We start from the raw sequence: 13,964 nt of genomic DNA on the forward strand, positions 1-13,964 counted from the left end.
CAGACATCCAGACTCTACAATTTGATTAACTTAGTTTTGAATTTATTTGAAAATACAAAAAGCTAAACAAAGAAAGACTGATTCTGATTAATCTTCTGGAATGTTATCCACCATCCTACATGCTACAATAGGGTGTGAGATTGACAATTATCGATCAGTGAACACTATAAATAAAAAAAGAACAACAACAAAACTGCAGTGGCTGTGTTTGGGATTTCATTCCCATGTAAAAAATGTAGGCACTCATTACACTGAACTGTGACTGTTTTTGTGGACGTGCTCGTTCTGTGTGTTCAGCTGGAGTGTAAGTGTTGTCAAGCTATTTCAATGATCCCTTCAGGTCCAGCCACCTACTTCAACAAATGTAAACTGCACCCACGTGAAATGCATTCATTCAGAACCAACTATTTACTCAACCACTTTAATGGCTTTTTATACAATACTGGCTGGTATATTTTGTAAAAAAAATGAAATTAAAATGGTCAAAAGGTAATAACATAACCACAGAGAAACTGAGAACAATGGGTACCCTGTGTATCACTGAGGTATTGCATGATTTTTAGTTCTGCATACATTTCCTGCATATGATCTTCATGGGTGGCGTGGTATGTTTGAAATCCTTGGCTGACAACATCTGCTTTGAACTGGGGCTTTCTTTAAAGACAAAACCAACGTACTATTGAACATCATCAAGTATAAAGACATATTTACATGCAACTTTAATTGGCAATGCTAATTTGAGGTATAACTTATAATGTTGCGTGAGGTGGAGTTTGTTCGGTTCAACTTAGATTGAAGACACTACGGTCTACTTATTCTCTCAATGCACATCTCAAGAAACATACAATCATCATCATCATCATCATCATCATCCCCCTTAAACAAAAAAAACTATTCAATATTTTCAGATACAGTATAAAGATGTGGGTCCTTGTCTTGTCAAACTGGTTGATTTTACATTTTTTTTCTCAAGTTTCTTAAAAATCTATTTAGAGAAGAAACCTGTGCTATAATTAGTAATATAATTAGTTGATATAGCATATTATAATTTGTTCCAATTCAGCCAAATCCCACTAAATACTGTTTAGCCAAATGATATATATATATAGTATATTGTGATATTTTTCACCTCGGGCGTGAGGCGGGGTACACCCTGGACAGGACGGCAGTCTATTGCAGGGCACATAGAGACGAACAGAGACAGACAACCATTCACACCTAAGGGCAATTTCGTAGAGTCATCAATATGATAAAAATAAAAAAAATGGAAGGAAAAGGACACATCTAGAATGATATTATCATGACCAGTATAGGAACATAGAACAGTGTCCCTCTAAATCAGCGTTAGTTTAGTTGGACTGAAAAAGGTCGCAGGTAATAATGATGACAAACAAAAAAAACATGATTCCAGTGAGGAACTTACTAGTATTTGACCATTAAGTCAAGTATTGTTCATTGAAACGAGTGATTAGTCTGAGTGGCAGAATATGTGACGGTGTCGACTGCCACTTAAAATGTGCAGCACTGAAATCATTATTAAAGGTCCGGTCCCAGAAACAAAGCTCAATCCCCTTCAAAAAGTTTTTCATGGTCTTGTAAAGTCTTCTTTAGACGAGAAGACGGAGTGGGTCAAAGTGAAAGAAAACATTTTGTACCTAAAATGTGACAGAAGCTAGACTGCAAAACGTTTGTTCTCAAACAGAAAACTGCTGCTTTTAGTTCTTCTGCTTAATAACAAAGTAACTTGTGCCATTTGTTGTGACTGAATGTAACGAGCTTGTCGGAGCACCATGTTGTAGAGTATTTCTCCTTGCTGTGGACATGCCGCGGCTTTTATTCTCCAGGTCTGTGCAGTTTAATGTGCAACTTCAGGATGCTCATCTGACTAAAAACCTTACCACAGATCTCACAGCTGAAGGATTGCTCTGGGATGTTTTTACACTGGTGCCTCTGAAATAAACTGAAGCTATCAAAGCTTTGGCCGCAAGTTGAACATATAAAACTATTTTGCCCGGTGGCGTCCCCGCCGCAGTTATCCGCATGGTTGCCTGAGGCTGTTATATTAAATTCAAACACACTTCCCTCGTGAGTCGTGTCACTCACTGCTGTGTACTCATTCCCAGCCAGCGCCGGTGCGATATGTTGATCTTGCAGCTCTGATGCTAGAGTCATATCAGAGCTTCTTGATTGCATCCCCATCATTGAATAGTGATCATTATGCATCATGTCGTCCTTTTCGTTGTCGTCTAGAAAAGGCAGATCCCTTATTGGGGATGTGTATCCCTGCTGCTCATTAGATGCTCCAGCAGCAGGACTGAGGTGATACTTGACATCCTGTAGAAGCACGCAGACAGTTTGTTCGGTATCACTACTCTTCTCCATGCCAGACGACCACGCCTGACTCTGGTCTGGTGCTCCTGTGCCGTTATCGGCCCCTGCGTGACTTAAAGTTTGAAAATCCTCCCCATTTGGCTCCAGCTTCACCATCACTGTTTGCTCACCAACTGCCTGGCTGTACGTGGTGCCCAGTAACTGCTCCTCTGAAGCTGCCAGTCCGGTATTGGGTTCTGCCAGGCTCTTTGGCGGTTTATTGTCAGGCGTTGTTAACATCAGCTGATGTGCCTCCAGCACTTCTGTGTTCTCACCTTTTCAGAAAAAAAGTGACAGAGTTAGATGAGCAAGTAGTGTCTCTTGTGCTATTTGATATTTTGTCTTACTTTTTCCACCTCTGCAGAGCGCCTGTTCTCCACAGTGGAAGGGATCAATAAGAGAACGTGAACGCAAATTTAATTACGTCTGTGTAAGAAAACAACGTTTTGAAGTTGTGGTTGTGAAAAAATAAATCCTTAAAGGGTAACTGTGACTGTTTTGATTGAGAATACGCATTATGTGTTGGGTAGGCTGTATCGCTGTGCATCATTATTCCTGCAGGAAGATGCGTTGCGTTGCGCTCTAAAAATAGATTTGGGGGAAAAAAGTGCTTGATTGGCCCTCAAGGAACCCAGTTATATGTATTTTGTTGGTTTATTGGTTGGACAATAAAGCAAATTATTTAATTGGACTTCAGAAAAAATGGGATTTTTTTAGCGCTGCACTTATTGTGAAAAGAATAGCATTATTTATGATAACATTATTTATATTAAAAGAATAATCGTTGGCTGCAGCTGCAGTTAGTATCTCATCTGGAAAGGACACAAGTTTGTTTCTTACCATTCCTGTGCGTCCTCATGTGGCCCTTGAGGCTACTCTTCTGATTGAAGCACCTCCCGCAGATTTGGCATCCGTACGGCTTCTCCCCCGTGTGAATTCGTAAATGCCTTTCAAGGTGGCCGGCGCGCTCGAAGACCTTGCCACAGTACGAGCAGAAGAAGCTTTTCTTTGGTTTGAAAACGTTGAAAGACCTGTTTCCCCTCTTTCTCTGGTGATTCTGCCTGCCTCCCGCCATACCTTGGAAGCCTGCTTCACTTGAGGATCCGTAGGGTGTTTGGGAGACCATGCTGTTTTTGAGCTCCCCATACGGTTTCCCTGGAAAGGAGAATGTGCTACAAGAAGCTTCGGCCGGTGGCGGGAGTAACTGAGCCATCCCTGCGAACGATGTCATACTCTGCGCTGAGCTGCTGAGAAAATCTGTACTGCCGATCTCTGCGTTGTTCTGTCCCTGTAACCTGGACATCCACTGCTGGCTGTCTCTCTCAAATGCTGTGAAGTTATCACTGAGGTTGTCTGCTCCTTCCCCCGTCTGCCCGTTTCCTCTGTGAAACAGCGGTTGGGCTATATTCTCTTCCGTGGGCTCAGATTTGATGTGTACGGGTGTTGTGAGAACGTCTTCATTCTTGGGCGGGCCGTCCTCAGAGTTCATCTGGCTCTCTTCCTCAGGGCGAAGAGTATTTGCACATGGATTCACATCCGGGATCTGTTTCTGTTTGCCCACTTCCATCTCAAGTGGTCTGGGCTGAATAGCTGTAGTATAGACAGAAGTCATTATAAGCACTTTCACCACCAACATTTAAGAAGTCCAAGGCTTTTCCCCGCTCACACTTTGAAACATATAGTGTGCCCATATATGTGGATGGAGTTACTATCCATGTTAAACATTCCTCACATCCAACTAAAAACTTACCCTACAGCATTTATGGATTGATCACCACATTCACTAGAATTGCTATATATAGGATTTCAGGTGACAAATAAACAGATTGATTGATGTGTAACAGAACACACAAAAAAAGAAATCACCATTCAAACATGGGGAAACATAGCATCCGATCAGTATTCATTTGTCCAAACTCAGAATTCCCTGTCGGTCGGAACAGCAGGTTTGTAGAGCGTATCGTCACAGCGCAACTGTTGTACGCGCTATCGCCCTCAGCAAACCGGCCTATTGAAGTTCTCTTTATGAAAGCAAAACAGAGGAACGACTGAGCTGTGCCGAAGGACACATCACGACGCCAAATCGTCCGAGAGAAAATGTGTGGAAGCATTTGACACCACACATGGAAAATAGTGGAGAAAAAGGTAAAGTTGCTTGCGCCCCCTTAAAAACTGCCTTTCAGTAATGTTGCCATGAACATGAACTAAGACGTGACCTCAGTAATTAATATCCAATGCGTCCTGCCCTGGGAAGCAGAGAGGATATAAAAGGCCTTTTTTTCCAAGCCAGCCAGGCGAACACAGCTGTCAGCGGGGAGCTTTTTAAGTCACCACCGCCCCCTTCACCCTCGTCTCGCCTAAACCACACCGGTTTTCTCTGCTTGCTGTGACACAGAGGAAGGTCACAGCCCGATACTTCCAACTGTGAATTGAACCAAGACTCGCAGACACGGAACGAAAATGACACGTGAAGAAATACAACAAGCTACAGATGTGTGACATTAAGGAGAAAATGCTTCGGGCATTTTGGGCAATTCTGAAAATAGTTGTTGACAAAAGGAACGCCTTTTTTGATTTTCCATGCAACCGTTTTGCTTCCACAATTAAGCATTTACTTACATCTTCTGTGGATCTTCATGTGCTCCTTGAGGCTGCATTTCTGATTGAACCTGCTCCCACAGATCTCGCAGCGATACGGCTTCTCCCCAGTGTGAATCCTTTTATGCCTCTCCAGGTGCCCGGCATGATCAAAGAACTTGCCACAATACGGACAGGTGAAGCCTTTCTTAAACATTAACCTCTTCGCCGTCCTCCTCCATGCCGTGTTGTAGGAGTTACGATACTGACCGTAACCCAGCAGCCCGCGGCTGTACGGGCTCTGCGGGAACCCACCGGAGCTGCTGCAGGGCACGGCCAGGTCGCCGTCCAGAGAAGATTCAGGGAGACACGACAAGGAGTTCTGCCCCAAGTTTAAATAATCAGAGTTGTCGTGTCCCGTCTGAGCTTGCGTTGTCGGCCGCCATTGCACACTGTCCCTTTCATACGAGCCCAGTTCTTCTCCCAGCGGCTCGGGTTGTCCTGTGGCCTCTTCACTTCCTTCTTCCAGAGGTTCACATTTCACCTGCACCTCCGTTAGGGACAGGCTGTTTTGGTCCTTATCAGCGGGCCCGTTTACAAGCAAGGTCCTCTCATCACCAACTTCACTCTGGCGATCTGTGGAAAGCCAATGATAAAGTTGTAGAAGAGCTTATTAGCATTGGGTTTAAAAAAGGTAGATTCACTTCTAATGTTTAAATGTCATAGTTAAATATGTGTATTAAAATTTGGCAGTTACTTCATTCTGACACATTTGGCAGTAGGAGAAAATAATGGTAGTGACCACCCAGTGACTGACAACTGTATACCTCACACTGTCTTTTGAACCAAGTTTTGGTGAGGATGGGAATCTAGAAATGGTTCCAGTTGAGAACCAGTTCCCAATGGAAACAAAGTATTTTCTTCTGCAGACAAAGATATGTTCACCCCTGCGTCATCACAAAGCTTAGAGTTTAGCAGAAGTGACCCCGAGCCCACTGGTGCTCAGCCTTTTAGAGGAGACACCCCATCCAGACAGACAGGGTCATAAGGTAACAGACAGAACGAGCTACGCCTTGGTTGGGTGACGTGTTGAGACCAAACAAAACCTGCCTTAGACATTACAATCCCTCTCTGAACTTCTCTCATCACAAGGTCTCTAAAACAGGGTCCACATAGGCCATAAAAACAGTCATGAGTTATCTGCAATAATCAGGATGTACAGAAGCACAGGTCTGAGACAAAAATATATTTGTTAAACATGATTTGTTCCACCGTGTCGTTCATTTATTTTTTAAAAGTAAATCTAAAATGGAAAGGATTCAATGCTATTTTGAATAATTTAAGGTATTTTTATTCTGTCTCTACTAATGACAGGTGGTGTACTGGTATGTTTATGTCCTTGTACCGATGCACCCATGTGTTTGTATACGTACATCACATCATCAATGAATACAACACAGAAGCATGCTAGTCTGTAATTGTAACTGTGTGTGTGTGTGTGTGTGTGTGTGTGTGTGTGTGTGTGTGTGTGTGTGTGTGTGTGTAAGGGGGTCATGTTTTTCAGAAATTACGCCCATGAGAGTTGAGCCTCAATGAGGTCCTCAAGTGTTAGTGCGCCCTCAAAGTGTAATTCCAGCACAAAATCAATAAATAAGCCATGGAGAAAGTTTTTTTTTCGTGTAACAACTATTAAGGGAAAAATCCAGGAGAGTCGGAGTTAGAAAACAAAGCACCAATGAGCTCCTTCCTTTGGGATTGACTTTGGTAATCCACTTGAATGGACTTTACTATGAGAGGAGCTGGTGCAGGGGCCAGTAGGTAAGTCTTTTACTAAACTCTGGGTTCACTAACTGTGTTGTTGGTGCTTTGTTTACTGTGTGAGTGGACAAACACCAAGGTCAGACAGGTATAAAGAAAGCAGAGATCAGTGTGTGGTCGTCACTAATAAGGAGCCCTGTCCTGTGTGAGTGTGTTTCAGGTGTGTTTCAGGTGTCAGTGTCCATCTCACCGGCTCTCCCACGGGTGTCAGGTCCCAGGGTCACCGGCTCCTGCAGTGATCTCAGCTCGTCGTGCAGAACCTCGATGTTACTCTTCAGCTTCTTGACCTCGTTGTCACGCTGACACATCTCCAGCCGCACCACCACCATGCTGTCCTCCACAACTTTGGCAATTTCTGCCACGGCTGCTTTGGACAACACATCGATTATGGAGGCAATCTGAGCCCGCAGACCAACGCTGCTCAACATTGTTTTGTAACAAAAACAACGACGAAGTGCCAGGAAAACCAGAGTCTGAAGAGAAAAGCGTGTCTGCGAGTATCTAACTGAAGCAGGTCAGTGCTGGAGCCCCGGGCTGCACACTAACTACAGTGATTTGGTCAGTGTTGGTTTTATTGTGTGCTGCGTTCAGCTAGCTGCAGCTAATTGCTACAAAGGATAAACACAAGTACCCCTTTTACGGAAGTGATGACATGAATACCGTAACACAAGCCGAAAGGCGCAACGCATATTCGCGAGACACTTCCGAGGTTGGCAAAATCAAAGATGCAGTCATCTAAAAAATGAATAAATATTTTTTTTTTCAAACTTTATTTCTTATCACAGTTTTGCCGTAAATCTCAATTTGAAATACACATCAATTTCCCAAAACTCATTTGATTAATAAATTGTTTGTAGTGGTTTTTTTTTTTTCGCAAATTCAAACACTGTTGGCTAGATTATCACTTTACTGCTGTTTATTCGTATGTTTTTATTCTTTATTCCTGTCTATAATTGTTTGTTTCCATGTTTCTATGTGTCTGTCAGACTGTATGTCTGTCTACAGCAGGGGTGTCAAACTCCGGCCTGTGGGCCAAATCTGGCCCGCGGTGTAATTATATCCGGCCCGCAAGATCATATCAAGGTTCTCTGAGAGCTGGCCCGTGAGTATAAAGCACATACACGTCTACTTTTCTGTTAGCAAACATGAGCATCCATGCTACCAGTCTCTGCAGACAAACTTCATCCACCCCTCCCCAAAAACGACCAAAAGAAAGATGGAGAACAGGAGCTTTCAGCAGCGGTGGGAGGCAGATGATCTGTGTCTGAAGGTAAAGAGCTGTTGGTCTCGTCTGCAGAGCCACCACGGCTGTAACCAAAGAACCAAACATAAGAAACACCACGACAAGAACAAGGACCTGCACTGAAGAGGTTCTACAATACACATCTGGAGAGAAGGAAAACATGTACATTTGCAATCTTATTTATTGTTTTGTAGATATTGAGTTTGGCCCGCACTTTGTCCCAGTTTTTAAATTTGGCCCACTGTGAATTTGAGTTTGACACCACTGGTCTAGAGTATCTTTTTCTCCATATATGATTGTATTTGATCCCTAAACACCACGGACAATGACTGCAGATTAGATACTGTATACATTGGGGGGGGGGGGGGGGCGGCAGTAGCTCAGTCCATAGGTGACTTGGCTGGGAACCGTAGGGTCGCTGGCTCAAGCCCCTGTGTGGACCATGAGTGAAGAGTGGACTGGTGGCTGGAGAGGTGCCAGTTCAAGGCACCAAACCCCCAACTGCTCGGGGCGCCGTTACTGGCAGCCCCCTCGCTCTAACATCTCTCCTTAATTGCATGTATAGATCCTGTCTGTGCATGTGTGTGTATTTCGGGCCTGTGTGTGTAACATGATTAATAAGAAGAGTGAAAAAATTCAATTTCCCCGTGCGGAATAAATAAAGTAATCCTTCGTCTTCTTCATTGCATTGCTTGTATTTTATTTAAATGTAACAACGCCTATAATATCGTCCCTTTCCAATGAATGAATATAATACAAAATAAATAAAATAAAAGTAGAAAAGCATAAGAACACAGTTGTTTGAAAAGGAAACATCATAAAGTACCATGTATCTCCATCTGTATAGGTACATAATGCTAAGTAGTTGTTATACTTTGGCTTTCTTCAAGATTTAAAGACAAATCTCAAAATCCTTTTTAAAAGCTGAAAATGTTTTGAGTCATAATCCGGAAGATTTGAGATACCTTGTGTCCAGCTGCCTCTTTGGCGGTTAGATGTAAGTGTAGGTGAGCCTGTTCTTTCAGAGCTCTGCATTTGGTCACTACTCTGTTTGAAAGTGTCTAAGGAAAGGAAGGACTTTGTTTGCCACCCTTAAGATACACATTGTGAACTGGTCTGTTTCAGAGACTACGGATAGTCACACCAATCTAAGACACAATGGATGTAATTCAAATTAACTTACTTTATTATATTTTAAAGTCCCCTGTTGTCCCAACAAAATATTATTTAATTCAAGAATATTCATTAACTCATAATATATGAAGGTCATAGTTGAAACAAAGATGAGGAAAAAAGAAAATAAATGAAAAAAAAATAATAAATAGATACATTTATAATACAAACTACAAATTAAATAGCTTTTGGGGGGCAGTTAATATACATATGTTTATACTCATATATTTGAGGAGCTCTTTTCCGAAACGTTATAAATCCATTTTAATAGTTTTCAGGAAAATTACATTTTTTACCCAGACCCACACATTTGGTTAATATTCAATGTATCTTGTCAAAATGGTTTTTATGGCTCAGTCTGAACATGTTGAACGGACGGACAAAACAAAAAACTCTCCCGCTTCAGAGCGCCGCCATGTTGGATCGCATAGAACGCTCACTGAATTCTGATTGGTCGAGAGGACGTATCGCATTTAGGCTAAAAATAGGTTTGGCGCTGGTCGCGGTTTGGAAAGGAACTGCATCTTGAGACCATTTTAAACAAGGAAATAAAGAGATTTGGCAGAAACACTGATGAAGCAGTGAAAAGGTTCTGTATACAGCAAAGTGGCTCAAACTCATTTTTTTTAAATTTGGCTTTTATCTCATTTTGGAAAAGAGCTCTTCATATATATATACAGTATATATATATATATATATATATATATCAGAATATTTATATGTATTTAAAAATGATATGCATGTATGCATGTATTTATTTTTGAAATCCTGCGGGGGAAACTTGAAATAAAAGTTGTAGCCTTCAAAACAAAATGGAAAAAAGAAACATTTACATACTTCCATGTCAAGAGTAAACAAAACTCTGCAGATATCATTAAATGAAGTGCAACAATAAAACCCAACGAATGATTGCATTGGCACACACTTCAATCATCACGGGTGCACCCGACTGTTTTCAAATGTATTGAATGAGCATCACCTGTGTGTAATCAAGGTGTGACAAGTCGTTTCAGAATAAATACGCGGCATGTATCTGGAAAGGTCCACCATCATGAAGACAAAGCGGCATTACAAAAGTACCAATCAGGGGGAGGACACCGGAAAACTTCCAAGGCACTGAAATAACTCGGAGTACAGTAAGAACACGATAAAACCGGAAAGGTTGGCATGCACCACACGGAACCAACTGGGAATTATTATTGTGTAAAGTAACATAAGCCAAGAGTAAGACTGGGTTGATAGCCCACAGTGACTGAATTGTTTTCACTGGCGCTTAATTGTATTGACAAAGAAAGTGTATTTATTTTGGCTCCGTCGTGTCAGGGCACAACAGAGCAACCTGCTTTATAAAGTCTGTGGTGGCACAGAAAGCAATCCAGTGCACCGGCTGGTTGCATCCGTAAGAGAAAGCCGCACGGCTGTAAAAGTATCTCAAAAGGAGGTCTTTCTCAATAACTACAGCCTCCCTGTCGGCATTTTATGGTTCCATTCAATGCATTGAAACTGTCAAAGTGCCCAAGCAGTGCAGATTCTCTTACTGAGAGCACCAGTATCTGAGCACTATCTTCCTTGCAGGTGAATCTCTTGATGTATTTTGAGGTTACCCAGCACGGTGAAGCTTTTGCCACACTGTCCGCAGCTGTACGGCTTCTGCCCGCTGTGGAAGCGCTCGTGTCTGAGGCAGTTGTCCTGCCTCGAGAACATCTTGCCGCAGATTTTGCAGCTATATGGCCTCTCTCCAGTGTGCACACTCTGGTGCGTCTTCAGCCGGGTCTTCTGGGTGAAATATTTGCCGCATTCGAGGCACCTGAAAGGTTTAAAGGGTTCGTGGAAGGCCTTGTGCTCCTCCAGCTGAGACATGCGAGGGAAACCCTTGTTGCAGACGGAGCAGATGAACAGTTTCTGATTTTCTTTCCAAACGTTCAGTAGCTTTTTTGCTCTCAGGTTGTTTCTGCTGCGCATGCCGTCTTCTGTGTTTGATCCTAACGCATGCACCGCGGACCTCTGTGCTTGAGGCGGGGCAAGTGATGGCCCGGCCTGTTGCGAAGCAGACTGCAAGCACTGGTCCTCACTGACTGCAGGGTGTGGAGCATGTCTGAACTGTTCATTATGAACAGACTCCGAATTGGTACTTTCCATGCACATAGGTAGAATCTCTACCTCTACTTTTACCGGCACACTTAAGGAATCATCTGCCATTTCCTCTGCTGCGGCTGACGAAGAGTTATAGGAACTTTCTGTATTTCTTTGTGCAGCGTATTGTTCAGAGTGAGGGGGGAACATCTGTATGTGCTGCTGCATCGCAACAGAGCTTTTGTCAAACATGCTACAGGTGGGAGGAGGCCAGATCAGGTCGTCTCGCTCTCCCGCCTCAAAGCAAATGTCTGCCGTTACAGCGTTGGGTGTTATTTCTGATGTGGCAAGTTCATCCTCTGGCTCGTGTTTCACCACAGGCCTCATGTCACAGCTCTCCTCTGTTTCATGTCCAGGATCGCACGGTGAAGGAGCAGACTTTGGTTCCAGATACACCGCACATGTTTCCCGATCTTCACTTTCATCTGAAATTGACAGGACATATAACAATTGCAGGTAGACATGAATTTGACCCCACGAATTCAAGTCAACAAAGCAAGAACACAGTGTTTCTACTTACCTGGGTTTGTGCACTTTTCAATTTGTGTATAAAAACATGTGGATGAATTTTTTTTTGTTTAAAGAAAACTGAAATATCACAAAAGAAATGTTCTGATTGACTGAGGTGGAAGCGGTGTATATATTAAAGCAAACAGCCCTATACTTAATAGATAATAATAGCACTCAACACTATTACTTAATAGTACATACTGCTACTTAGTAATATATATTTTAACACAGAGCAATTCACCTTCCTGACATTGTTTAAATGTTTATAGCCAAAAACCAAAGATGCCATTTAGGTATATTTCAGGTAATTTGCATAACTATCAACCTGTCAAGTCATATTGTACAAAATACATCAATTCATTAGAACCACTTGCTTCGGTTGACCATAAAAAAGTTTGAACCCAGAATCCCCCCCTTGCAGCTACATTTCAATCCGGTTTCACGCCGTTTAAAGAACCTTGCTCATTATTCATTGGGACAGTACAAGCCCGTGGCTGTTTACCTAACCTGTTTACTGGAAGGTGTCCATTTCTGGGGTAGCATAATGTGTGAATCAACTTCAAATAAACTGCCGATCACATTCCCTCGTTCCGTCTTTACAGCTGAAGATTTGCTGCTTTTCTGGCTCTTACATGATAGTAACCTAGATATCATTGGACTGTTAAATGTTAACTTGTCAGACGTTTAATTCACACAGGATTATACAAAAATAAGCTTTACCGTGTGGTTATTTCATATCTATTTACCAAAATACCAGAAAACTTTGTTATAAAGATATTTTAAAATACCTATATTGGGAAAGAATATTTCGATGCTGCTTCCCTTGTACTTAAATGGCAGTATATTGAATAATATGTTTGCTTTGGACTGTTGCTCGGTTACAAATAAGCAAAGAAAACCGTGATGATGGGCTATTTTCAATTAATGACACAGATGCAGCCTTAATCATCCAAGTTAGTCATCTTCAGTTTGATATTTATTAATAAAAAAACATACTGGCTGCAGTTTAATAGAAAATGATTCATTCTGTTTTAAGCCGAATTTACAAGGAGATCATTAAAATCATTAAGGATCCCAAATAATGTTGTTACAGAGAAGGAAATGTTGTTTATGAGGGAGCAACATGTGAATTTGACCCAGATGCGGAAGCAGGCTCACCAGCTGCTGCTCACCTGTTCGGGGGGCCTGGATCCCGGCTGTCGCTTGCTCCTGTTTGTCCCCTGTAGCCCGGGTCGCGGCTGCTCCTCGGGCGTTGCAGAGTTCAACCTCCATCTGCTGCAAACTTCTCTTGAGCTGCTGAATCTCACTGTCCCTCCGACACACCTCCAGGCGCAGCACCACACTCCCGTCCTCCACCAGCTTCGTTATCTCCGCGACCGCAGCTTTCGCCAACACGTCCATGATGGCTGCGACCTGCGTGCCGAAGGACGGGTGGAGAGACATCCTGCAGAGTGACGGTTAAAACACCGTAGAGGCCAATGTCAAGCTTCATTAAACAGCTGGGGCTTCTGCAGTGAGGCGAAGCACCTTCCCAGCTGCTTTATTTTGGTGTACTTCCGGGAAAATGAGAGGGCGGATGTGACGTAAAGGCAACTGACGTAACTCTCCTAATAAACGTGAATCACGAATCCCTCATTTTTTATCTCCCGTTTACTCAAGAAGAAAATATCTACTAACAAAAAAGGAATTAAAAAAAATGTATTTTACACAACGCAAATGTAAAAATGTTTTTTTTAAATCAATTATCTTCATCTTTTCTTTTGTATTTGATATGTAATAATATCCAAACACATAGATTTTAAATTCAAACATGCATTTCATTCTTAAGCTCATAGTTAAGTGTCTGAATATTTATCTTGAATTTCAGCATTACAATATATTAGAGGTCATCTCATCTCATCTCATCTTCATCCGCTTATTCGGGGTCGGGTCGCGGGGGCAGCAACTTTATCAGGGGACCCCAAACTTCCCTTTCCTGGGCCACATTAACCAGCTCTAACTGGGGGATCCTGAGGCGTTCCCAGGCCAGTGTGGAGATATAATCTCTCCACCTGGTCCTGGGTCTTCCCCGAGGCCTCCTCCCAGCTGGATGTGCCTGGAACACCTCCCTAGGGAGGCGCCCAGGGTTCATCCTTACTAG

The 13,964-nt window shown here is 42.6% G+C and overlaps 2 protein-coding genes across 2 annotated transcripts; both read right to left on the reverse strand.

Moving 5' to 3' along the window:
• Positions 1-1,002: 1,002 nt before the first annotated feature.
• LOC310957253 (uncharacterized protein) lies at positions 1,003-7,124 on the reverse strand. Its single transcript, XM_083927743.1, has 4 exons — positions 6,956-7,124; positions 4,990-5,583; positions 3,211-3,960; positions 1,003-2,645 (listed from the first exon to the last, which is right to left on the reverse strand). The coding sequence occupies exons 1-4, from the start codon at positions 7,092-7,094 to the stop codon at positions 1,834-1,836; spliced, it is 2,295 nt and encodes a 764-aa protein (XP_083783869.1). The 5' UTR covers positions 7,095-7,124; the 3' UTR covers positions 1,003-1,833.
• Positions 7,125-10,043: 2,919 nt separating this feature from the next.
• On the reverse strand, positions 10,044-13,309 carry LOC310957255 (uncharacterized protein). The gene is made up of 2 exons (XM_083927745.1): positions 12,997-13,309; positions 10,044-11,739 (listed from the first exon to the last, which is right to left on the reverse strand). Exons 1-2 carry the CDS (start codon positions 13,265-13,267, stop codon positions 10,742-10,744), a joined length of 1,269 nt encoding a protein of 422 aa, XP_083783871.1. The 5' UTR covers positions 13,268-13,309; the 3' UTR covers positions 10,044-10,741.
• Positions 13,310-13,964: the final 655 nt, after the last annotated feature.

This window comes from Echiichthys vipera (assembly GCF_963691815.1).
Source record: "Echiichthys vipera genome assembly, chromosome: 15".
In the NCBI taxonomy this organism is placed as follows: Eukaryota; Metazoa; Chordata; class Actinopteri; order Perciformes; family Trachinidae; genus Echiichthys; species Echiichthys vipera.

Excerpts from the sequence above, each read along its gene's own strand:
- LOC310957253 (XM_083927743.1), bottom strand. The coding sequence starts at position 7,094 with ATGGTGGTGGTGCGGCTGGAGATGTGTCAGCGTGACAACGAGGTCAAG. Across the intron at positions 5,584-6,955 it reads TGACACCCGTGGGAGAGCCG|ATCGCCAGAGTGAAGTTGGT; the intron begins GTGAGATGGACA and ends GGCTTTCCACAG. Across the intron at positions 3,961-4,989 it reads CATGAAGATCCACAGAAGAT|CTATTCAGCCCAGACCACTT; the intron begins GTAAGTAAATGC and ends TCTATACTACAG.
- LOC310957255 (XM_083927745.1), bottom strand. The coding sequence starts at position 13,267 with ATGTCTCTCCACCCGTCCTTCGGCACGCAGGTCGCAGCCATCATGGAC. Across the intron at positions 11,740-12,996 it reads GATCCAGGCCCCCCGAACAG|ATGAAAGTGAAGATCGGGAA; the intron begins GTGAGCAGCAGC and ends TGTCAATTTCAG.